This window comes from Arctopsyche grandis, chromosome 6, assembly GCF_051622035.1.
Source record: "Arctopsyche grandis isolate Sample6627 chromosome 6, ASM5162203v2, whole genome shotgun sequence".
Classification (NCBI taxonomy): domain Eukaryota; kingdom Metazoa; phylum Arthropoda; class Insecta; order Trichoptera; family Hydropsychidae; genus Arctopsyche; species Arctopsyche grandis.
Window position 1 is genome coordinate 19,685,337 of NC_135360.1, and position 27,437 is coordinate 19,712,773.

The 27,437-nt window shown below is 32.1% G+C and overlaps 1 protein-coding gene across 1 annotated transcript in view; it reads left to right on the forward strand.

The window, feature by feature from the left end:
* The first annotated feature begins 3,265 nt into the window (after positions 1-3,265).
* Positions 3,266-27,437, forward strand: part of LOC143913114 (semaphorin-2A-like) — a 59,079-nt gene continuing 34,907 nt past the window's right edge. Inside the window, exons 1-4 of the mRNA XM_077432717.1 lie at positions 3,266-3,519; positions 5,070-5,157; positions 5,715-5,766; positions 15,083-15,145. Coding sequence (XP_077288843.1) covers positions 5,156-5,157; positions 5,715-5,766; positions 15,083-15,145 — 117 coding nt within the window. The 5' untranslated portion in view covers positions 3,266-3,519; positions 5,070-5,155. The remainder of the gene's footprint in view (positions 3,520-5,069; positions 5,158-5,714; positions 5,767-15,082; positions 15,146-27,437) is intronic.

Sequence of the window (27,437 nt, forward strand, 5' to 3'; positions counted from 1 at the left end):
ATACATACATACTCTGTAGATATTTTCGGTACTTGAATCATTTCCCTTTTTACGCACAAATTTCGCACTATTCGGGAAGCGCAGAGGATTTAGAGCAACGCGCCCCGATACCACGTTATCCCTTATCGCGTAAAATAAAACGAATTTGCGTTTTAATTACAAATTTAATTGCAGTCCACGAATCGAGCCGGAATATTAACGCCCGGCCTACGGCGGCCGGCATTCTACACGCAATTATAATTAAATTTGTTTAAAATATCTAGTAGGCTCTCCGCACGTTACACACCCAAATACTACGTACCCACACACACACTCGGAATCGTACAGAAATGAACGTGCCGCAACAGTGCGAAAATATTCGCCGTAATAATAATGGAAGAGACTCGTCGTGCGTATGAAACATTCGGTGAAATATGAAAGAAGACAAGGCGAACAATGGACGACGTGAAAAAAGTGTCGGACTTTTGAGAGTGTTGAGATGGCGCTGGAAAACTTTCGACGGCGACAAAGTGGCGAATTTAGCGTTTTGCAAAACTTTTATTGGTGTACGCAAATTGGAGACGAGCGTCGGTTTTGTGGCGTTTTTGTGGCTGTGCCTAATAGGCCTCTGCGACAGGGCGGCCGGCCATTATGAAAATTCCTGGTATTTCTACGGCGAGAGGCAGTGCTGTCTCTCGGAGAGGCATCTTCGACAAGCTCAAGGTATTCCTCCCCCTTTCTGAAAGCCCTTACTATTAATTACTAGAATAGTTTGAATCGAATGGAATTTGAAAAGCACAGTTCCAAGTCAACTTGTGTAGTATGTATTTATATCTGGTTGTTGGTTGAGTTGCTTTATATTGTAGTACAAAATAATTGAAAATTATGTATTTTATTATAATGTTAATAAATATGACTGAAATTTCGAGAGAGTGGAAATTTCCCACAAGGGAATTAAATTTCCATTGTAATCCTCTTTTTCGTTTATCATAATTTGCTAGTAAAATGGGTTGAAACCGTGAACCATTTTAGTAAACGTCCATTGGAAAATTTCGGTTACTATGACGAAATTCAAAGGTAGGAATTCCGAATATACTTACATATGTACATAGTATAGTCGTTTAGTATATTGATTATTATTTTTTTTTATTTAATTCTCTATATATTTTTTCGTTTTATGTATGTATGTATGTTGAATATATGTATGTGAATGTATATACATACATATGTACATATATATGAATCTATATGTTTGAATATTTATTTATTTATTTAAGAATACTTTGGAAAGGTGGCAAAGCCGATTGACTCGAGGGGTTTGAAAATATGTACATATATACATACAGTAGTACAGAAATACAAATATTAAACAAGATAATAAAAAAAATCGAAAACAAAGAAAGTAATAACTACTCAAAATAGACGGAAATAAAATAAATCAGAGAAAATGCAAAATATAAACTTAACTTAAAAAAAAGTGCCTCGTCAAAAGGAAGAATTACAAAAACCCATTTATTTTAAGGAAGTCATCTAGTTTATTTTTAAAATGGTTTCAGTTACCAGAAGTTACTAATTCATTGGATAGACTATTACAAATTTGGCCACTCTATTTGAAAATATGTTTTTGAATGATCCTGTATTTTATTAAAAGCCTCTATTGTGCGCTTAAGAATTAAATTAAAAGGATTTTTTCTATGTGCAATTTTTTATACAATTTTATTAAAAACGACCATACTTTTCAATTTTTTCAAAACTAAAATCCAAACAACTAAATTGTTGAATATTCGCAAAATTTGGCACCAAAAATCAATAATTCCAGTTTAAAATCAAATATATCTTCATTGTACTGAATTGTGAACCTTTCAATTCTAAATCCAATCAAATACTTTTAAATTTCTTCAAAAGCACCCCAAATAAAATAATTAATAAATAAATAGGCGATTTGTTTTTAAGATGAAAAATCTATATGTTTCAAGAATGTACGCGACCTATTCAATCAACCGATAATATTTGTATTCAATTATAACAATTGAATGTACATAGTTACTAATACATAATTACTTGGATACGTGTATAAAATATATAATAGATTAACAATGTGGCATACAAATGTATATATGTTTCAGAAGGTACATACTTGTATTATTGGGTCGATTACCATCCATTCTTCTCAAGCTAGTTTTCTTCAGATTGCTCATTTCTATTTACTCTCCCCATCTCGTCCGTCAGACCCCATCCATCGAAAGATTCTCTGGACCATTTCGATCTTCTTCTCACACCGTTTCGCGTAGCTCTCGACACTAATATCTCAGCATTGGGAAAACAAAAGCGATTTCACCACATTTAGGCATGTGGATATTAATAACTACGCGTCAATAATACGCTTGATATTCGGTTACCATATAAACGAGTTGATTATTGCCATTTGATTACTTTATGCTACCCCCTACAAATTATTATGTATATTTTTCTTTAAAAAAAATATTCCGATTATTTTTTTTTTTTAGTAAAAAAAGATCGGACTTTGTATGTATGTATGTATGTATGTACCTATGTGGTTTGACCTTTTCTTCCACAGCTTTGGGCACATATTGAACGATATATAAAGCAAATTAAGTTTTAAAAAAGGATCCAATATCCGATAAATTAATCGGTCTTGCGATTTAATGAACGATTTTCCACCGAAAATATGCTACAAAAATAAGTTTGACATTTTCTAAGCTATAAATAGTCTTTAAGAGTAAATTTACGTTTTCGAGTGAGCTCGCGCTGGCCTAAACCTGTAAATACACACGCATCTTCAAAAATGTCACAATATGTAATTAAAAAACTCAAATTAAATGAAAATATTTAAGTTCTACACTATTTAAGCAAATTATGACAGTAATAACTTTTATTATACGACGAAATATATTTTTGATACTTCATAAATTACGCCACACCCTAAATAGGGGGAGGGGGGTTTCCAAAATAATATGATAATTTGTAAAGAAAAGGATAAAAATTATACTAAATATAACCTTTAATATGTACATTATTTATTCAAGCTATTGTATATCGATTTTCTTTTGTTTGCAAAAACAAGTGTCATTCTTTTGTTTTTCTCTATTTTTTTTGCTTTTCTTTAAATATACACAATGCATAGGTTTATTAGAAAAAACTCGACAAAACAATTTTAAATATAGCAATTTGATAAATTACCGATTTTAATCGCGTTTTCATTTTCAATTGAATTCACTCATATTGTATTATTGATGGATAATTATGTTGATATTATGGCCAAATCAGTGTCGCATCGTTCAAACAGTGAATGCTCGCTCGGTACTAACGTCGTATGTCCGCTTCGAATGTAAAATGTTTTCGCGATTGTAAATGGGCTTAAGTGCCTTTTAAAAACCAAAGCGATTATAGTTTGTATGTCACAAAGCGTTAAGTCGATATTGGTGTGTAATCGTTATGTATTATTTCCGCGCAATCGAGTTTATTTGACAGATAGCCATTATTCAAACATTCGATATATTCGTTGAGTACACTATGGAGGTAATTATCATTTGTTTATTTTATTTAAATATTACGATTTTCACATGACATTAAATTGTATCGTCTGTATATTCATTGGATTTTTATAATTTCTATGTGATATCGCATATTTATAATTTCTATGTGATATCGATTACGACATTTTTCAATTGCGTTCCAAAAAAATTTTATTGTTTATATGCTTTTCACACATCGTATCATGCGATATTATTTGTCGTCGTCATGTTATCTGTTTTATCTTCATCCAATATCGGATTTCCTCTACTTCTTCTGGTGCGTTATAGCTACTTGCACCTTGGAGACCATTGAAACTATTCTCACAGATTCTTAAGACACGTAATCTCTTCCGTTCTGGTTTCCACGTTCCTTTAATTTCCCCTCGTATAAAGGTTCATTTAAAACGGACAGCACGTAAACAGCTGTACGAAAAATATTCCTTAGTACATTTTATATGCACACATTCATATGTTCCGTAACATGTACGTGGCATATACGTAACAACAGTACCCGAAACGATATATTCATACTATACAGCAGTACATGTCACCGAAACGTATCGATCAGAACTGGCTTTCATTGGACATTGTGGAAATATCCACGTATGACGTGACGTTATAGTGGCGAATGTACCTGTAATGACGAAAGTGCTGTCACGTGCATATGAATGTTTACTGAAACACCAGATTATGACAATATTGACTCGATGATACGACGCAAGCAATATTGCGCCGTATCGTCACGCTTTATAAGTCGATTTTGACTTTTTGCACTCGTCCAATACATATTTCGCAAAACATTAAATATAATATTTTGTGGTGGCCAGTTATTCGTTTATTTTGCTTTCCCGAGACTCTGGACCTATTGAATTAAAATAAGCGATAACAATTTGTGAATTAAGTCAAACAGAAATAATGTTTTTGGATGTGAAAATTGGATTTCCGTCGCTTTCAAATGTAACGGCTCATTTTATTATATATTATATTACATAGAATAGTCCAAAAATAGACTTTGGTATATTATATTAGAACAGAACTTCTAATATTTCGGAGTTCGGGGAATCGCGTTTCGATGAATACGATGCTCCCCATTTGTATGTATCTTTATTTAAAGGCCCTATCTATTATTTTGTAATCACTCGATTTTTTATATCATCATCTTTGTATCATGTTCATCTAGCAATGTTCAATACAATGTGCCTTAATTAAATGGTTATCTTTAATTTATTATTATTAGCCGATTTAACGACGGGATTTCTCGCTAAGAGTGTCGTTGATTGACAACGCAAAACGAAATTCGACGTGAATTTTGGCGTGAAACGCGGATTCGGGCTTTTAGGTCTGTTCTGAGAAGTAATCCCCCAATTAGGCAAAAGGCTTTAGCGCCAAATTACACACCGCGCCAGTTATTTTCCATCAATTAAGCAGCTTTTTCTCGGGGTGTCGCTCGCGTGTTTTAATGCCAGGGCACGTTTGCCCCTTATGCCGTTATATAATAGTTTTCATATTATATCCACGAGATTATGACGCTATGATATGTGTCGTTTTTGACAGATTTCATCTCGGAATTCACCTGTGGCCACCTGTACTACAAAACTTTCCGAGTGGACGATGCCAGCGGCTATCTATTCGTGGGCGCCATGTGAGTATTTCATTAAGTATATACGCTATTTTATAAGGTATTAGTGTGTGTCAATGAAGGGGATGTTGCGATTTACAAAATGAAAGGTTTAACGTTTTCTGAAGTCTTCAATAGAGTGTAATTTTATCGTTCAATGACCGGTGGAGCTTGGACGAAGGGTAGAAAAAAAATAAAAAACAGATTTCCAATAAAAGTTATCAGGTCATACAACGCCCTGTGGGTCTTTACCCAATTTCCTGGCAGATTTTTCCAGCACAATCCACATTCTAGCTTACTTATATGTATCTATAAATATTATATAGAATATCACAATTTATATGACATAGCTATGAGAAAGGTTCAATTGTGGAATAAATCTCACCTTACCGTATATAATCATGCAAGTATTTTATAGAATTTGAATGCACGTGATGTGCATATTGAATTTATGATATTCCTCGCAATGAATGCACTCAGATTCTTCTCGCAAATATTTTCATGATATGCTTATATATATTCAAAATCGCAAAACGTATACACATTATTCAAATTGTTTATTGTAATTTCATTTTTTGCAGGGACCACATTTTTCGACTCAATCTTTCAGACATCAGCCAGTCTAAATGCGAGGTTTGTTGTTTATATTCCATTTTTTTTTTTCATATTAAAATTATTACATTTTACACGAATTACACTACACATTATGCTTATCGTGTTAAATGTACCGATTTTTTATTCACATTACAAAATGTATAATAATTCTCGATTTTTTACTGCGTATTTTTTTAAGCGAAAAAAATGTATATTATAGTAATCGTTCGAGGATAGCAGATTCAATATTACATTATAAAGTAACGATGCGTAAAATAGGCATCGTTTTCATCATTTTTTTTCATTTGTAATTTTTTGTGCTCAAATTGCCGGAAAATATAAATTACTGTAAATTATTTTTTGTTAATTCGGACTGCGAAAATTGAACGTTGTAAGAAAAATGTAATGATACAAAAAAATATCATGAATAAGACTTGGTCACACTCGATGAAATAATGTTTTAATCTTGATAGATTTTTGTGATTATATGTACATATGTATATGTGTGTATCATTTTTAAATTTGACATATGGAAGGTTTAAGCTTTTCACGCCTCAACTTCGAACTTTCTAAATGTAAACTAGAACTTTTCGATATTGTTTGCCTTCGAGATTCAAAGCGGCTTTGATTTATTGAGATTAAGCGCGTAATAATACCCGGTAATAAAATGTGAAAGAAAGGGAAATTTATGTAATATAAAAGGTACATTTGTTGCAAAACGCTCGTACTGCCACCCTTCGCAAATTTCTTATATACTGCCCCCCCCTCACCACCCAAAACAGATGTGCCCCTCAAATTAAGGACAAGCGTTTCGCATGATATACACAACATAAAAGAAATATTCATTTTGTAAATACCCACTTAAATACACGCGCATTTGATCGTCTACTGTAAACAAATAGCGTAAAAAATGTTTGTAATTCTTATAAAATTCTTTTAAAGGTTTTTTCCGCGCTTCGAGGCAAAGAGACGGGCGATTATAAAATCGCAATAAGATTTCGTAGTATTGTTTATTTATGAAATAATAATCGCATTAATTCGGAGTGTTTAAAGACGTGGCGGCTTTTTTATACAAAGTGAAGATAAAATTTTGAATATTTCGTAAGCTTTGAGGCGAAAGTTATATCAGACCTGAGAGCACATTATTTATCTCATGGCGTGTAGAGCGCCATATATTTTTTCGCTTCATATCACAACGGGTTACTCTAGAGCAGTTGAGAAAAGATGCATTGCTAATTTGAATAGCGATCGGTTTATATTTGATATCCCATTAATATAATGTTTACACGCAACGTCACCTTCTGTTTGATAGCAAAATTTAATTAATTATTCAAATTATTTAAATCGTAACAAAATTTTATACTCTGCTGTTTTTTTTATCCACTTTCTTTTATTTATTGATTTTATATATTAAGAGGGCTGTATACCCGAAACCTTAATTTTGTTGTCGTTCCTTTCTTCGATATATATATTGAGTGAATGCGACAATTTAAAAAAAATTTTCACCATCGGTATGAAAAAGGTATTTTCTATGTTTGTGTGCTCGTATTTTTTTAAAAATCAACCGTTAAATAAGCACGCTGGACTCTTTTCGTGGGTGTAAAAAAGAGGCGATTTTATAGATGTTTGGCATCTCCTAGCTCCTATAAAAAATAGCTAATCAAAAAAATAAAACTACAGAAACATGTCTATGGTGGATATCCATAGCATATTAAAAAATAAGTTCTTTAGTGCCATAATTGAGGAAGGGAGAAGTGTAATACGTTTGTATGGGCAAAGCGCTGGTGTCCAGCTCTCTTAACTTTCCTTCTAAATTCAAAACAATTTAACTAACATATAATTGAAATTACTATTATAATATATTTCGGTACTGCCGATAGTCTATTTTGTACTACTGGAAATACCGGTTTTGATAATGCTAGTATTGGAATCCTTCATGAATATAGCCAGCAGTATGGCTCGGTGGTTGCGTTTATATTTAGCACAGAAAAATTACCGGGTTCTATCCCGTACTAATCTGTAATGCTGGCGGGTCAGACTTGGATATTTATGACTCCAAGTCAATCGTTTCCTATCAGAATTTGCCAATTTATCTGATTTCATTGTTGAAACAGTTCCATCAATTTGGCAAAAACCATCCTACCCGCTATGTCTAAATATCTGAATTTGATTTATGTACAATATGTAAAAATGTATGTACAAGTTGTGCAGCCAGCAACATAACTCGGTCTTTAAGCTTCTGCCTAACACCGAGAAGCGCCGGGTTCAATCCCATGAGCTGACCTCGATTGAAAAGATTTTTTCTGAGTATATCTGTAGTGAAAAGAATGTATTCTCAGTATATCTGTAATGCTGTTAGTCAGACCTGGATATTTGTGACTCCAGGTCGATCGTTTCCTATCAGAGTTTGCCAATTTCTCTGATTTCATTGTTGAAACGGTTCCCGATTAAATTGGCTAAAAACCTTCCCACCTACTACGTCACCACTATTTGAATATGATTAATGTACAATAAAAATTATGTACAATTCATAGATGTCTCGTTAATTTGCGAGTTTTCAGTGACTCGTAATTCAGCGACTTGCGTAATAAAAAATGATGCATTGTTTGTAATTGGCCAGGAAGGCGCATTGGAGTTTACCTGTAAGGCCTTCCTAGTATAAAATGTAATAATATAAATATATAATAAATAATAAATAAATAATCCATAGATGTCTCTATAGATTAATTAAATAATCGTTAATTTCGTTCTCAAGCCTCTCGAAATACAGCGGTTTATGTGATAAAAATGACGCATTGTTTGTAATTAATTGTCTAGGAAAGCGCATTGGGTTTTCGTAAAAATAAAATAATAAAAATATGCATGTATGTATAATACATAATCGTTGTTTGTTTGGTTGCTTACTTTGTTTTTCATACATTTAATTTACCAAATACCTGTGTGCTTGATTACTTGTATATATATAAATATATATATATATATATATATATATATATATATATATATATATATATATATATATATATATATATATATATATATATATATATATATATATATATATATATATATATATATATATATTATATAGGTATACAACTGTATAAATGGAGATATAGGTTTGTTAAAAATAATAATCACTCGTTTATATTCCGTACTCGCATGTGCGGAGAAGTTAGTATTAAAGAGCCGCTAAATGATATTAATTATAAACAAAGAGGAGTAGGATTGAGGCTTTGCCGCAACGTGATAACGTCTGTATTTAATTATGGGCATTATTTATAATTCTTGAAAATGGTTGCTGACGCAGCACACCACCTGTCTGCTTAACTATATACCATTTCCTTTCGTTCAGGCGACTGAACGTCTTCTTCCAGGAAGTTTAGGACACCATTGTTCTCCTGCTCGCATTGTGCCGCATCCCAGGCTACCCTCTCGACGCTCAGTGTGTGCCAGACACGTTTCGCATTGTACCCTGTAAATAATAATTGCGAGGGGAGCTCATTTTTCAAACAGGAAAGGAGCCCCCGGAAAGACAGAACGTCATCTTTCGGACTGTTCCAGTTTCGGTTTCCGATAAGAATGCCGACCGTAAAATAAAAAGAAACGACGACGAGGGTTTTATCCAAAAATGGGGAAAGGGGAGGGGGGGGGTAGTGGTGGTGGTGGTTGGTTGAAGGGGGGTTGATGCGGAGTCAAATTAGCAATTCCGATGTCTGTAGCGGGCAGTAACAAATTGCCGGCGAATAAAATTACTCGCGAGAGTCTGCCGCGCCGTTCACCTCAATAATGTCAGACACTCGGGAAAACTCTTCGAAAATAATAAGAAAAATATACGGAAAATTATACGCGCTTTTCCGGCGATTTATCGCGTAATTGCGCGCGTCGAGAATTGTTTGCATTCGCGGGAGGACGGACTGTGCTTGAATGAGCGACGTAAACACCTCGCCTGCTTACAGGATGCTGCGAAAGTGCTCGTAATTTCATTATACATGAAATCATCATCGTTGCGTCTCATTATCGGGTGTAATTTTGCTTCGTATTTATAATTTATTTTATTCATGATATTATCGTAATTTGTAAGTCAGTCGGTTGAAAGATTATATTTTCGTGTAAAAAAACTGTAGACAAACATAGACAGCTTTTTTCATCAGTACGTTGATTTTATGTTTTTATAATAGAGAAAATTTTCACGGTCTTAATTAGTTTCACTCACTGTCTGTATGCGGCGCGTTTTTTTGAACTGATTTTGAACCACTTCCACTCTTCGGATCACTTTGATATTTTTCCAACATGCGGAGGTTAGCTCTAGTTAAAGTAAGCACATGTTTCCGGTATAACGTTAGAAGAATATAATCATTAGAATCAACTCAATCAATCAATCACCGACCCAGCAGCATGGCTCGGTGGTTGGGCTTTTGCCTAGCACCGAGAGGCGCCGGATTTGATCCCGTGAGTTGATCGCGATTGAAAATAATTTATTCTCAGTTATCTGTAATGCTGTTGGTCAGATTTGGATATTTATGACTCCATGTCGATCGTTTCCCATCAGAGTCTGCCAATTTTTCTGATTTTATTGTTGAAACGGTTCCTCGATTAAATTGGCAAAAAACCTTCCCACCTACATACATACTTGTACATAAAATTTATGTACAAGTTAAAATTCATAGATTTCTCGTAATTCAGCGACTTGTGTAATAAAAATGCTGCATTATTTGTAATTGGCCAGGAAGGCGCATTGGGGTTTATCTGTTAGGCCTTCTTGGTATATACATATGTATATGAAAAAACTGTCAGATCGATGTGATGACAGTTGGTTATCAGTTGCCTATGATAGTCTCCCCCATCTAATTTCACATGTTTGAACAGGAACGTTTTTCACATTATCTCATTTATTTTGTTTTCATAATCTTCGTGTTAACGTCTGTTTTTCACTTTATTGATCTGTTGTCTTCAATGTTTAACCCAAACAATTTAACCATCGGTGATGTTATGTAATATTTATGTTATGCTCTAGAACTGGAAGACGTTGCTTAGCATACCTATCTCATCTTTGTAAATATACAATTTATGATAGAGGAAAGTTTACTTGACTCACAAGAATGGGATTGAAATGTAGCCTGTGTTTACTTGTATTGTAAAAGAAAGTTTGGATTTTTTCATTCGACAAGTTATCATCGGAATTTTAGATATTCAGAAATGTTTCAAGATTGACCGTTTTGAAAGTAGTGACCGTTTTATTTGGTCAGACTCAAATAGATGGTCCGTAAGCTACCTATATTATCGATCAATGCCTAATTGGTTATTGTCTGTCTTTCAAAAAATTACTTAAGCAATTTAATGACCGTTTATTTTTAAGTGAACTATAATCACTAATTTGCGTTAAAGTTACTGACCACTTATTGAAAAAAAACTGGCCATTTAATTTGGTCAAATTGGTCACCTATTCAATTCAAAAATTTTTATCACTTGTTTTAATCCGATATGTCCAGAATTTTGGAAAAGCAGAATAAACGTATTAAAAGCCACCAGTATTTTAAAATATTGTTAAACGTGAAACATTATATATATATTATTTTGCAAGATATTTCTTGAAATGAAGAAAAGTGGACTTATGCTACTTTCAATTATAACGGCCCATTCGTCACCTCAATAGTATATATGTACTACATATTTTGACCATAGGTGTCGCTACAAGACCTGTAATGCCACCATATTAAATATAAATTAAAACTTGCCGCACCGTGATGGATAACGAGTGACAAGTACTTATATTTTATTTTATATCACCAAATATACTGAGTGCAGAATCTTCATGTATTCCTCATCAAAACCTCTATGATTCGAATTGTGTCATTACGAAATAAAACAATGATAAATATAAACAGAAATATATATTTTTGCGGGAAGCCCCTTCTACACGTGCCTCACAGATGCGAGAGAGAGGGGAAACTCAGTACTCTGCGCTCAGCGGCCAATGTGAGAATGATATCCCCCTGGGAATGACGGCTCTACTCAAGTCGTTATTTTTTGCACTTATTTTATATTATTCGATATTTAATACACGATGAAATGATTTTTATAGCTAATTTTATTAATTAACCTTGCATATTTTGCATTATTTCAATTTAAACTACACATTTTAAACTGGACGTTTTTTCACTCAATATAAAAAATATTGAGTGAAAAAAGAAAAAGTTAATGGCGTTTAAACAATTAAAATCTCACAAAGCGAGAGGGGGGGGGGGGAAAGGGAAAAAACGATCGGAATAGTGTGGATAAATCCGGCAATGGACGTCAATAAAAATAGACGTCACCGAGAAAGATAATGGAGTATGTATTTTCAAGCATGTCTATTACGATTATTTTTCACCATCGTAATGGAGGACTTGACTTGACTTCCACATATATTAATGACCAAACCGAGCAAAATGGCAAAGTTTGAAAACGATTGGATCAGAAACCAAATTTCTTCAGACGAAATCAGACGAAATTAGGAAAAATCGAAAGCGAAGTATGAAGAGGCTAGTAAAAAAGGTAAAGGTAAGATGCTAAAAAAAGGTAAAATGCTTAAGTCATTATCCTTTTAGTTTGATTCAAGGCGATTTAACCGAAATTTAATGGTAAAATATGGTCATATTATACTTTATTTTTATATATATATTACATACATAGTGTGTGTGTACGCAAGATATATTATACGACTTAAATCACTTTCTGCAAAGTTGTCGAATCAATTTTCACCCGTCAAAGTCGTAGTAGGAAGGTACATATGTATGTATGCATGTTAGATAGATAGAATATACGACATTTGCGTGCCTGTCGACAAATTTGTTCTGCGGCGTCTTTCAAACGTTCGTCCTCGTGAAATGTGGGTCGTAGTATGCCCACTTTACACACACGAACACATGATTATTTATATATTCCACATCAAAGAGGACACGGAAAGGTAGGCGGTTCGAGATCTCACATTAGTGCTCCAGAACCAATACTGATATTGCTGTCTATGGGGAATGTTTGCAATGGTAAATAATACTTAGTTAGTAAGTACGTACATAAGTGTGCTGTGCATATTTGTGCGTGAATGAAGGCTCGTAAGAGCTGCGGTCTAATCAACCGGTTCAAAAGCTAGTTGATTTTGTTATATTGTAATGGTTTGGATTATGTTGACGGTGAATGAAGTGTGTGTGTGGTTTCGAATGGAAAGCTTGTCATTTTATTTTGTTGGTATTCAATTATTGATTTGTCCGCATATATGTATGTAGGTCTCTCGTAGGGTTTTTGGTTACATATGATATACTCTACTAGAGGAAAAATAGTTTGTTTAATAATTTGGTTACATATGATATTATACTCTCAACTTCGTTTCTGAGAATCTTTTGATGAACAAAAAAAAATTTTTGTCGAATGTAATTTTGGAATCGTTTTGATAATAATAATAATAATAGAACTAATTAAATAATTAATAATAATTTTACTCTTGTGTCAAATATATTTACATATGTATGTATGTATGTATTACATTATACATAAAACTAGTGGTTTTACGCGGCTTCGCTCGGTGTTTGTGATATAAACCGCTTAAACATGGTTTATCTAATACATAGTAAACATTTAATTAAATTTATTTGAATCGTTTTATTTTATTTAAATTTATTTGAATATTCATTTGTTTTTTTTTTATTAAATTTGATGTCACAGATTCTGCGAACCAACAATACATATGTATGTAGTAACATACATTGAAAGTTTATTTCGAAATTATATATTAGATATATAATGTTTGACGTCGACTAATCTAGATTAAAAAATATATAATAATACATTTGCCTTTCATATGTTCTGTAAAAGTTGATTGAGTTGCTTAGTATACCGGGATGTACATATGTACATATGTGGTAAGTGTAGAAAGTACTATACCTATAGTAAATGAGTTAGTGCATATCGATGGCTTGGTTTTTGGTCAAATTTGTTTTTTGATTTGTTTTTTTAATTTTACATACATATTTTTCACATACATATATACAAATATACCAGGAAGGCTTAACAGGTAAACCCCAAATGCGCCTTCCTGGTCCACATAATTATTACATAGATACATGTATGTAAATCTAAATATCTGACATCCATGGACAGTATAAATATATTACAAACATCGTATTAATACGATAAATAACGATGAATAACTTTCATGTAACAATACGAATTTTATATTCGATAAACAACCACAGAGACATCTATGGTGAGCAATATGGCGAAACCTAAGATATAACAATAACTAAAGGTTCGCAACAGAAAATTGGGAAGGAAACGCCAATTTTACAGGAATCGTTTCAATGAAAATCAGAAAAACTGGCAAATTCTGATAAGAAACGATCGACCTAGACAAATCAAGGTCTGGCCAACAACGAGACTTAGCGGGGAATCAAACTCGTAACATCAATTACGAAATAATTCAACATTCACCACTAGACCACGCTGCTGGTTTACTGGACATACAATATCTGTGCACCAAGCGATCAATATGTAATTTTAAATTAAAAGCAATATTGAAGATATAGTATATACATACATATGTATGTACAATGGATGGTTGTGGTTGCAGTGAATTAGAAAAATACTTTTCAATAATGTTTAAAGGGATTTTATCTTTAATGGGTATAGAAATTAATCGAGTTTTAGCGAATTTCAAAGATATTTTTATATACGAGCCGTTATATTCGAAAATGGCATAAGTCTAATTTGCTTCATTTCGAGAAATATCTCGCAAAACATTAAATATAATGATCTGCGTTTTACAATATTTAAAAATATTAAGGTCTGTAATATGTAAGTTAATTTTTCTTTTCCGAGATTTTAGACATATCGAATTAAAATTAGCGATAACTTTTTGTGAATTGTCACACTAAAATAGTGTTTTTGGAAATGAAAATTGGACTCAGGCCACTTTCAAATATAAATTATGTTTGAAATTTTCCAAAAAATACAAATTGTGGTTTGTTCCTTCGTGATTATTCTATCGATCTGTTCGTCTGTTTGTTTGCCTAAGTAAGAGATGCATCCTATGTAGTGCAGACGATTCGATGCTTCCTGCATCTCGGCGTGCACGCGTAAGAAGGGGAAGCTTTACGACACCAATAAACGGGAAATCCCGGGAAATGTGCGATTTACACTGCAACACTATGGCGAAACTTCCAATCGTATTATATCAGGATGTAACAAGATGCAATCTCATCGTACTTATCGTGAATTTTGAATGTGCTATCGTAAACACGCAGACGAATAATGGAACGGAAATAAATTGGGCATAAAACATAATACATGTGTTTAAATTGTTTATACTTTTTTTTTACAGAAAGACTCGCTATATTTGGAAGCCACAGACGTTGCGACCTGCCTCATCAGCGGAAAATCCGAGGTAATGATTATGATTATTTATAATTTCCGGCAACAATGTTGAATGTAACGACAGTATAACGATTTTATACTGCGAGATAAACGATTTTATCTTCCATTGTAGACAGAATTTGATATGCGGAATTTGTGTATGACGTGAATTTTAGATAATACAACGTCAACACACACACATTAACTATGCCTTTTCAATTACGTATTCACTTTGGATAAAACTATTTGAAATTATGCGTCAATTATGCTTCGTATTTTTTTTTAGTACGTAGTAATATCGTAAACAAGCACTGCTCGTTGCAGGAAATTACATTATTTTATTTCGAGTGAACTTACTCTTTGAATAATATTATTATGCATAATATTATTTTGTGATTCCGCTGGTGGACCTTTTGTTTGAGCTGTGATGAAATTTTTGAATTAAATTTTCATTGAGAGCCTTACAACAACGTCATGGACTTAATGTAACGGAAATATGTAACATCGTTGGAATTTAATATAATGGATCATGAAAAATATTATCCTAAAATTATGCCAACATTCTTTTGTATTGTGTAGTATATTTTGTACGGAATATAATCCGAAGATTCGTTGTAGTGAAAATTTTTTATTTTTTTATTTTTATAGGAAAGTTTGGAAAAGCGTTTTTGATTTTTTGTTTCTTCGTGTTTTATTCGCATCAGGATCGTTCCGGCTTTTATCTATAGTTGCAGACAAATGGGATGCTGCAACGTAAGGTGTCCGATTTTTTACCCAGCAGTCATACATCGTCGCGAAATGGCGTTGCGAATTAATGTAGGGGAAATTTGTAATTTCGGAAAATTCCCTCGAGTGTGCTGCGCGGCGCCCACTCGAGATGATGAAGTGGGGTTTTCGAAAACCCATTTTCTCGCTTTTCCCGCGCTCGCGGAGTGAATATTTAACACGTGTTTTTGACATATTTCGACGGACATATTCAACGATTATATCTCGACATATCCACCGAGTCGACGACGAACGACACTATTTGTTATCCGGTCGAAATTCCATCGAGTCATTCCAGTCGCTTTTGCATGAAGCGCTCGTCTAGATTATACAGATGCGTGCATAGTTATAAAATAATATTAGAGGGAACATTGTATGTATCATTAAAATATTTAATATGTTAATTTTAATGTGCACGGCTATAAGTGGATACGAAGACTTTCTATATATGTATATATCAGGTCAGTCCATAAATTCATGTACATTTTCAGGAAATTTTTAAATAGTGAAATGATGGGCACGAAATTTTTAAATGAAAAATGATGAAAAACTGTTCCATGAGATGAATTCATTATTTCTGCGATCTGATCCACTGTTAATTGTGGCTCTGACTCCACAAGATTTTTAAGAAAGTAGTATTGCATTAATAAAACAATGATCTAATATATTCTAGTTTTATACGTACTCAATATCATGTTAATCTTGATCAACAAGTCACACAATTCTAAAAGATCTAATAATTATAACGTAAATAATTATAACGTCAACAGCATGTCTCTTTTTACAAACCTCCTTTTTTATAAGATATCTATAAAGTAATCTTGTGATGTTGAAGATTTGATTTGAAAGTCAATAAACAATGCTTTTCATACTTTATGATTGTATTTTTGTTAAATACATATGTAGTTTATGATTTTATATTGTATATAAATAAAATTATCATAATGTATTTGCCTATGGTGGACATTTTTAAAGCGAAGATTTGTATGTTTATGTAATCTTCATAATTATCATCTACAGCCGCCCACCATCCACTCCACCCCACACAATTTCTTATATTTAAAGAAATATAGGAGAAATTTGTCGAAATAATAAGATCTTACTAGTTAAAAATGGCATGAAGATACGCATATCACAGCTGGAGTCTACCTTGGCGTGCCGTGCCGCACTTTTAAGTGTCTTCTGACCATCATCGATCTCACTCTACAAATTTTTCTAATTTCATCCACTCATATTCTTTGTAACCTTCCTTTTATCCTTTTTTACTCTCTCGGGTACCATTCCGGCTCTTCCTTTGTCCACGTTTCGTTCATTCTTTTAGATACGTGACCCACCTATTGGCATCTCTTCACTTTCTTTACTCTCTCCACTATATCCATTGTCATACTTTTCACCTACGTATTCCGTTTATTATCTTTCTTCGTTATGCCGAGCATTCCATTACTCTTTGAGTGCATATGTAATATTGATTTCGAGAATTTTTTTTTGGATTTTTTAATATTGAAATTAATATCTATTCATCCGTATATTTACATATACTTTGATATAAATTGACTTGTATTTTTACTGATTCGGAAACCCTTTGTTTTTGTTTCCTTCCGCAAACATAATAAAAATTTTCAAATATATGCAAATTAAATAACAGAACGTGAATCGCCCTAAAATATATTTACTTCCATATTTTTTTCATAATATTTACACAGCACAAACATGTTATACTAAAATTTGTGTGCGGATACAATATGTTTAAAATATTTTTATAGTTTAAAAAAATTAGATAAAATTTAATATGTCGTAAATGATATGTAGTATATATTAATTACGTATACATATTATACATATAAATTCAAGCGATCATAGCCAAAAATATGTATGTATGTACATATATTACATATGTATAGCTGATATACAAACTTGAATGTACACATTTAACAATCCTTTATTCTACCCTTTCTTATCTGTGTACGTATTTGACCATTTTCGTTTGTTCATCCCCTTTATCCTTCGACTGCAAATCTCCGTATTCCTTTCAAAAGTAATTGATTAGTTCAATTATATTCTATTTCTGTACAAATTTCTACGCAAATACAACGCTTTGTATGCCATACCGGCCTTTCACATGTATTAATCAAGCCGAAGGAATATATATATAGATAATAAAGTGCTTTAATCAATCGTCGGTAACGTCAAAGCACAATAACAATTTGAATTGATTACGGAACAGACTCGTTTATGCGATGCGTTTATGAGCACTGTGTATGCACCCCGTTTCACATTACTCTCAATTTAATTATTGGGCATGTATTATATTATATTTAGATACGTAGTATGTATGGTGAGGACAATCCGTTTGATAAAAGGGGATATTATGTATGCTTATACGTACGTATATTACGCAATAATGGGCAACAGTAAATATGAGTATTTCGTGTATTTCCACTATCTACATTATAAGGAATATTGCGAGTGACATTTGCGACACAACTCGTCACGCAGGCTCAATGTCAAACAACGGATAACTTAGGAATTAATGGAATTGGAAAGGAAATGGGGAGGGAAAGCGCGGATTCATCGTCGTCTTTGTGAACGTGTTTTGGGGAAATATTGCCGCGATTGTTTCATTTGCTCTAAATAATTATTTTATGTAGTAAGTAGTTCCGTATCTCAATCGGAATGTGTATGTATTTACATGTATATGCTCGAATAATAATAAGCATCGACGTATGTATGTATGTATGTATCATATATTCAAGTATGTATACAGATATGTAATATCGGGGAGATATGGCGAATATGTTTTTCGATATTGACAATAGCTGTGGTTTGCTTCAAAACGGTCGTTTTGCTGATCCAAACATTCCCTTATTGCAATGCTTATTTCTTTGGTATTTTCAACCCACAATAGTAAATAAAAATAAAGTTTTCGCATTGTGTAGTTTTTATGTAAATTTTTATTAACATTTCGGTCAATGTTGTTGTTACATATATTCATACATATGTATGTATATACGTATTTTACAATTGAATAATACGTATGTACATATGTAGTATGTCTCAAGTGTATTTCAGTAATATGTCTCGAATATTACTGAAATATTTGTATATAGTATCATACAAATAGCAAATTAATTGAACAGTCGTCTAATTAATCAAATATATCGTTTTAATAAATCTGTGCGTTCGTTCGCAACATGAGTATTATTAAATACAAGATTACATGGATACGAAATAAGACTAAAATATAATACATATTTTAATGGAGAATTTTCATAGAAATGATATATAATTAGTATTTATGTATAAGAAGATTTATGATATATATTGTAATTACATAAATGCATAAGCTTTCATTTAAATTTAATTATTTTCATTTCAAACTTAATATTTTCAATCAAACAAGCAAAATATTTCATCGTAAAACGTTCATATTCATTTTTTACATATACGCAAAAGCCGTATCGCTTTTCTCCAATTTCCATTAGAGAATATTACAATTTAAAATGCATCATATAAAAAATACACATTTTTTATATGTATATCTCCATATTCTTTTGAGTACTTTATAGCGCCTGGAGAGCCTTAAAGGTTTTATTCGTACAATACTTTTTATACTTCCCACAATTTTATTTTTCTTTGTATGTGTGTGTGAGCATTTAATAAAGTTTTGCAGCGTAGCAAAACAAAAAAAGAGCTTTTGCACAATCGAGAAAAGAGACAATTTAATCTAGTGCATATTTCTTCCCGCTATTCGGAGTATAATACGTGTGTAGTTGTTGTATGGGGGTATTCAATCTGCGATTAATATTTCGCAAATATCGAAATAAGATTGGAAATGTGAGCTGCTTCCGTGGAGTCTATCGCGTTTTTCCATTTATCGGTTTTGATTGCTTGCCGTTTTGGCATTAAAAATGATCGATTGGTTTTTAAGGCGGCACGCGACATCAAAACGGTCGGTCGAGGGAATTCAATGTCGCCAAAAAACAAATATTAACATCGTCAATAGTGTTCACATTGACGTTTCGTTTCGCCAAAGCCGTGGGAGGTGCATGATTGATAGCGTTAACATTTTAAGCCGAGAGACCTGGGTGAGTTATTTGACGAAATAGCTGTGTCACCTCGCCCCGGGCGCAAAGGGTTGACGCGACATTGTATCGAAAATACGAGATCGCGGAAATTCCGCGAAGATCATCGTTTGACAGGAAACAGATAATGAAGTGTACAAACTGCGGGGTGGCCTCTATTGTATAATAGTAGTGCTGGCATTTTTTCATATATATATTTTTAGGCAAGCATGTGATATGTATGTATATAATTAATGATAATTGATATGTGTATGTTGTGATTATTTTAAATTTCGTATTATGGGTAATTGTATGTAGTTTATTTCGGAAGGTTGCTTAAATGGTTGGTGGCACGCGATGAAATTTAAATCGTGTTGAAGTGCTGTTTTCAAATATGTATGTATTTTCAATTTGTGTATGAATAGTAGATGATATATTTTTGTTATTTAAAATTTATTATGTAGAATTCGTTTGTGAATTTATGTATCGATGGTACAATTTCAAAATGAAACAATTCCATTCCGATGAACTTGATCATATGTACCTATTTATATAAAGCTTTGAATCACATCAATACGTATGTATGTGATAATGCTCTTACCATACCTATATCAAATATGAATTAGAGTGAATGAATTAAATATATAAACGATTGGAGGAGGCGTACGTATGTATTATTTCGCGGGATATTTTCACAGATGAGGCTCGATGCATTCGTTTGTACTCGTATATCATGTATATCTTTTTACTTTATCTATGTACGTGGTAACAATAGATGAAGTTTTGTGATCATGCGAAAATTCGAACTCGAGATTTTGAGTGATTCGAACTCAGAATCGATTACTGATCACGTTTTAATGATCTAGAAAAAATGTGTGTGTGTGTCTGTGGGTGTGTCTGTGTACTTTGGGGATTTTTTCAACACTGTTAGTCCTATCGAACCGAAACTTAGTTTCGGTTAATGAAATTCTTATAGACACTACGTAAATTTTTTTCAAATTTTTAAGTTGACCGGAAATGGTACCTCCCCTTATAGGTGTCCTCTTTTTTTTAAGTTTTTGAATTCGATTTCCTGCCAAACTACTAACTGAATCGGACTGATTTTTTCGTACATGTACTAGAAATAATAATTTTTATAGTTTTTAATTTTTTAAATATTTTTATCTGAACCGGAAGTAGTACTTTTACTCTAGAGAATCGAGGTTTTTTATGTTTTTCTCAAAAGCCTGTTGATTTATCGAACTGAAATTTCATATCGATCAGTTTAAGCTCAATACAAAGTTATGTATAAAATTTGGTAAGCGTCCGTCGACCGGAAGTGGCAGTTTACTCTTGTTCGATTTGTCTTCCACTATTTTTTTCGACCCCTTAAACATGTGTGGTCTTCACGAAAAAATTCAAGTATAATTCTTGTATCAATGTGATTAAAATAAAAAATCACTAAATTTAATAAACCGGAAGTGGGATTTTTCCCTTCCGGAAGCATCCGGAAGGAAGGTCAAAAATGTTGTCGCCTGGATCCTGACCACACCCCTGAACGTATTAAGCTGAAAATTTATATTTATATTCTTTATGTACTAACTTAGATTTGGTAAAGTTTTGGTCAGAATTCGTAAACCGGAAGTAGTATTTTTTTTAAAAACAATATTTCATTATTTTTTCATTATTTTATTTTGACCTTTTAAATTATTTTAAGCGTCTTGATATTTATTGTGTACAATAGAAATAGTGATTTTAAGTAAAAATAAAAAATAAAATCAGCAAATTTAATGAACCGGAAGTGGGATTTTCTCCTATTAGAATGGTCAAAAATGTTGTCGCCTGGATCCTGTCCACACCCCTAAACGTATTGAGCTGAAAATTTATATTTGTGTTGTTTATGTACTAACTTAGATTTGGTAACGTTTTGGTCAGAATTCGTAAACCGGAAGTAGTATTTTTTTTAAAAACAATATTTCATTATTTTTTCATTATTTTATTTTGACCTTTTAAATTATTTTAAGCGTCTTGATATTTATTGTGTATAATAAAGATAGTGATTTTAAGTAAAAATAAAAAATAAAATCAGCAAATTTAATGAACCGGAAGTGGGATTTTCTCCTATTAGAAAAGTTAAAAATGTTGTCGCCTGGATCCTGTCCACACCCCTAAACGTATTAAGCTGAAAATTTATATTTGTGTTGTTTATGTACTAACTTAGATTTGGTAACGTTTTGGTCAGAATTCGTAAACCGGAAGTAGTATTTTTTTTAAAAACAATATTTCATTATTGTATTTTGACCTTTTATATTATTTTTATCCTCTTGATATTTAATGTGTATAATAATTATACTGATTTTAAATAATAACAAAATCCGACAACCGGAAGTAGAACTTTTGTATTGTGCAAGTATTTGCATATATTCGCGCTCAATTTGTATCGCTATCATAGTTATTAGTTCAATATTGAATTTTGTTTTGTAACCTTCTTATATTCCTCAAATACATAGATAAATTCATGGGTTGGTCACACCCGAATTTTTTTAAATAAAAATATGAAATTTGAAAAATTATTTCGATATATTTGAATTTTTTGTTTCTTATATGAAAAATAATCATATTTTAATTAAATAACATACACGAATTTGTACTTACGTACATGATAAGAAACTTAAATATGGCTTTTTATCGTCTAGGTACTATTATTTAATTTACAAAAATCAATAATAGTGATATTAAAATTTTACATGTAATATTTACTTTTTTTAAATAATTTTTTTTATTGCCCCTGTATATTTTGTATACGTGTTCCGCTCAAGTTTGTTCACCCTGGCTCGTTCGTATACATACTACATAGTTTGTTCATACACGAATTACTACTAGTTTTAGTTTAAGTGCTCATAGCTATCTTCAAATAGACTCACCAGGTGTTGCATGAAATTTTTGGCTGTTGAAATGTGAAATTCTATTGAAACCACATTACAGCGTTGCTACAATTCCCATTTTCATTAATATTAAAAATATTGCAACCCAGGTAAGCATTCACACATAGAGGTTGCAGCAAACGATTGAGAATACTTAAGCTTATACCTAATAGTTTGTGCATGAATAAACTGATTCAATTTCTTTTTTTTTGTGTGCACTGTAACTGGCCAGATTGGTTTGTGTATGAACAAATTAGTATGTACGTTCATAGATGAACTAAATTTACACTTGGACTGTAACATATGTATGTATGTAGTAGGCATATTGTTTGTATACTAAATTGTACTAGAATAGGAAAATATTTATTAGTTTTGAATATTGCAGTAGTAAAATATAATAGTGTCTAAATAAAAATGTGTGTTGGAATATATGTATGTATGAACACGTGCATCAAATTTATCTTCGCAATATAGGGCCTTTGTTCTCAACAATATTTGTTTCACATATCAACATATCGCATTGCCTTTAACGCGAACACATTTTTATGAAGCGATACCAATTTCATGACACAAAACAACCCTCTACAAATACACATACAAAGAGAAAATTCTGTCCGTTACACACGACTATGGATATGATCGTTCCTCTCCTATTGTTCACCCATTGTGTTGGACGAGTGTTCCCAACAATGTGCCATTGACTCATTCACTTGTTCGATTTCTTCCGCGCATATTATTTTTTTTTTTACTTTTTTTGATGCTACCTCCCATTAAACGTACGTTTCTGTATGTCGAAGCGAAATTCGCTCTTCGCCGGAAGAGCGAATAATATTTCGCATAAGCAGGCAAACATGAAACGTATCACAATACCTATGTATTGTTTGATAAAAGTCTCTTTCGCATTGTGCGCGAATAAAAGGCCATATTTACCAGGTGAAATTCACGATTCTTTACTCTAAAAAATATATAAACGATTGGAGGAGGTGTACATACATATGTATTCTTTCGCGGGATATTTTCATATAGGAGGCTCGATGCATTCGTTAGACAAAACGTACGATCTGATTTATGTATGTATGTATATCTTTTTTATTTTATGGTAAGCTGTATAAATTTGGGAATATTTTTTTTTTAAATAAATATTTACTTGAAAATTATTTTTAAATTAAATTTTTTATTGCAAGTTTTACTTTTTTAGGATTTAAAATGCTGTTTTTGATGCCTGTGTGCATGATATGACGCAAGAGCAAGACGGAGAATGGATAATCTCTCGAATTAATACGTTTAGATAAAAAAATATTGAATAAGAAAACCAATTCTTATAAATGTGGTGAAATGATACACTGCCAACATAAATGCACAATATCACGGAAAGAAAATTTGTAAAAAAAAAATATTTTTGACTTTTATGTTTTTCCGTATTTTATACGTATTTTAAAGTAATAAAAATCACAATCAATACATAAAACATCTAACTATTGATTTCAATACTCACATGGGCACAGCAATGCTAGATTTTAAGTAAAAGAACGCAAAAGTCAAACAATTGTAAAAACTGCGCATTTTTAAAAACTCATATGTATAGGGATTTTATAAATAAAAGCGACCAACAAAAATCATTTTCATGTTCAACTTTAGGGTGTCAAACATAGTAAAAATTGATTATTCTCCGATCTGGTAATTTTTTTTGTCGCTCAATGTAATTTACACATTTAATCAATTAAATCTTATGCGGGAATCACACCGTCAAAATTGTATAGATCGATTCGATATATTTAGAGTAATGTTGTGAAGTTATTCGAAAATGCCAATTTATTGCAGAGCTATATTTGGTGAACGTATTATTTTAATTTTACTGAATCGATCCAAAAAATCGGATGATTAGTCACTTGGTTATGAATGCAATATACATATGTATGTACATATAATTACTTCACGCGATTCAAATATTGTAGTATATGTATTAACGTATTGAAAATTTTCTACAATGTACCCTTTTGGAAGTTTGAGGGCTTATAGCATAGGCAAATTTGATAGAGCGAACTTCTACGATAGTTTTGATTCGTATGGCAGTATGTTGAGGTTAATAAATTTGTGGGTTTTGTATCTGCGGCAATATAAAATAGTGAGGCAACGTCTAGTGCAAGATGCAGCAGACTGCACTACGGTATAATGCATCAATTCGAAAGCTTTTCCGCTTAATCCTGACTAAGCTTAATTTCACAGACGTACGGATTGCCGGACGAGCTTTTCCATCGAGTGAAAAAGGCGTTCAAGATTGGGGCCACATTCTCGTGTTTATTGTTCTATAATTTACTATTATTTCACGCATCGTTATTAATAAATAATATACACGAGTTAAGTGACGCATAAATCCACACACTTTGAGCAAATATTTTTTCAACGTGTCGTCGCTAGAGAGCACGATATCTTATGTCATCGTTGCTAGTATGAAATTATCGTCGTCGTCTCTTCGTCGCGCTGGAAAAAAACCAGTACCGACATTTTTTTCTTATAAGGGCGGGCTTTTCATCCCACCCCATGAAAGAAAATATTGTCTATAATAAATCCTTGTATATACATAGGTATATATATATATATATATATATATATATATATATATATATATATATATATATATATATATATATACACACACATATATATATATATATATATATATATATATATATATATATATATATATATATATATATATATATATATATATATATATATATATAATATATAAAACGAGATTTTACCCGCTCTAACTGGGTATACCCATTCAAAAAAACGTTTGCTTCTGTCGCAGGAGACTAATGGTCTCGTGTCCGAAACTACTACACACGGCGAGTCTCTCCCCTTGGCTAAAGAATCGCTTAATTTCGCATCGGAATTTTGAAAAAATGATAACAAATTTTGATAAGTCTCTTTGGTCGTGACGTGCAAAATTGTATCGATCGTTACATATTGCTGTTGATCAGATAAAAATAATCCATTTATTATGCGACTACGAACATACACATGCATGTTAATCCTCCAATGCATTCAATGTTTAATACTTTTACTGATATACGTTTTCATTTGAAAAATTTCGTATTGTTCAGCTTTGTACAAGGGATATTTTAATATTTTTAATATTCTTCTAGTGAATGTATTTATATGATAAAATTAACAATCGCGCATATTTTTTACTGTGTATTTAAGTATTTTCTTTTTCATACGTTAAAAAAACAAGAATTTAAAATGGGCGTTTCATTAGTTGAAAGCGTTATTTAAAAATGTGCTTTGAGAAGTCTTATTTAAGGTATTTATTTACCAAAAGGGTGACCATGCATACATAGGGCATCGAGAGGCTGGGAATTTCCTAATGATATCGATTTGAATGGTTGCAATTTCCTTTGTAATTTACTCGGCTCGAAATGTGCGACTGAAGTTCTGGGTCTCGTCAATGATATCTGTCAGGAAATTTCTTTTTCTGGTGTCCAATTTTATCTCTTGACATATAAAATTAGAAAGAGTAAATGACTACTATTTGAAGAGTTGAAAGAATGATGTGTAAATTTTTTATGGACCGTTTTAAAAGCGATAAAGTATACTAGTGGCGTGGTATATGTATATGTACGTATGGACAAAAAAATATTTAAAAAAAAAAATTTATTATAATAATCCGTCTTGAAATGGTGAGTATACTTTTTCATTTTTGCGCTAACAGAAATATCTTTCTTAATAGCATATTTTTTGTGTTCAAAACTCAATCTTCTGAATGATTTGTCATATAATCAATCGAGAATGCAACATGCCAAGTCCTCGTTATTTGTTTCCGCGTCCTCTGCACTGTTTTGTTCTGAAAGAATGGTGTGCCAAGTCTTTTGCCATATTTGTACTCAAGAATTTTTGTTTAAATATGTGAAATTTTAACAACAACAAAAAGAATTTTTACTAAAAACAAATCCGAATATTCCCAATGGAAATGCCATAAATGCTTGAAGAAATGAATAAATTAAAAAAAATGTTTAATCTTCAACGGGAACGTCTATACATTAGAATTCGCCAATACCGTGAAGGGAACAGAATTGAGACGGCGAGTCCGTGCAAATGAACGACGTGGTCAACCATATCATAACAATCCACGACCACTAACTAAGTAACAAATATGATTGATTCCGGCTTCTGAACTTCGTTAATCTGAGTGAAGAATATCAAATGGACAAAGATTTGAGTTTATTGTAATTGAATTGTTGATATTTTTACTAACCACTTCTTACTTTCACTTACGATCACTATTGAGGAAAATTTTTGGCTCCAATCCGATCGTTTTCATACTTTGCCATTTTGCTCATTTTGGTCATCAATATAATTCAATTTTTGGTAAAAGATTCTAGGGGACTAGCCTAGTCTCTCTGGTCCAATGACGACACGCCACTGAAGTATATGTATATGACCTATAAATTATATGTACTTATATAGGATATCATTGTAGGATTTTAATTCAAAACTCTTTATAATAAAATGTATTATACATATGTATATACATATGTACATACATATTATAATATATACATTATTCTGTATGTGTGTATTTACATAA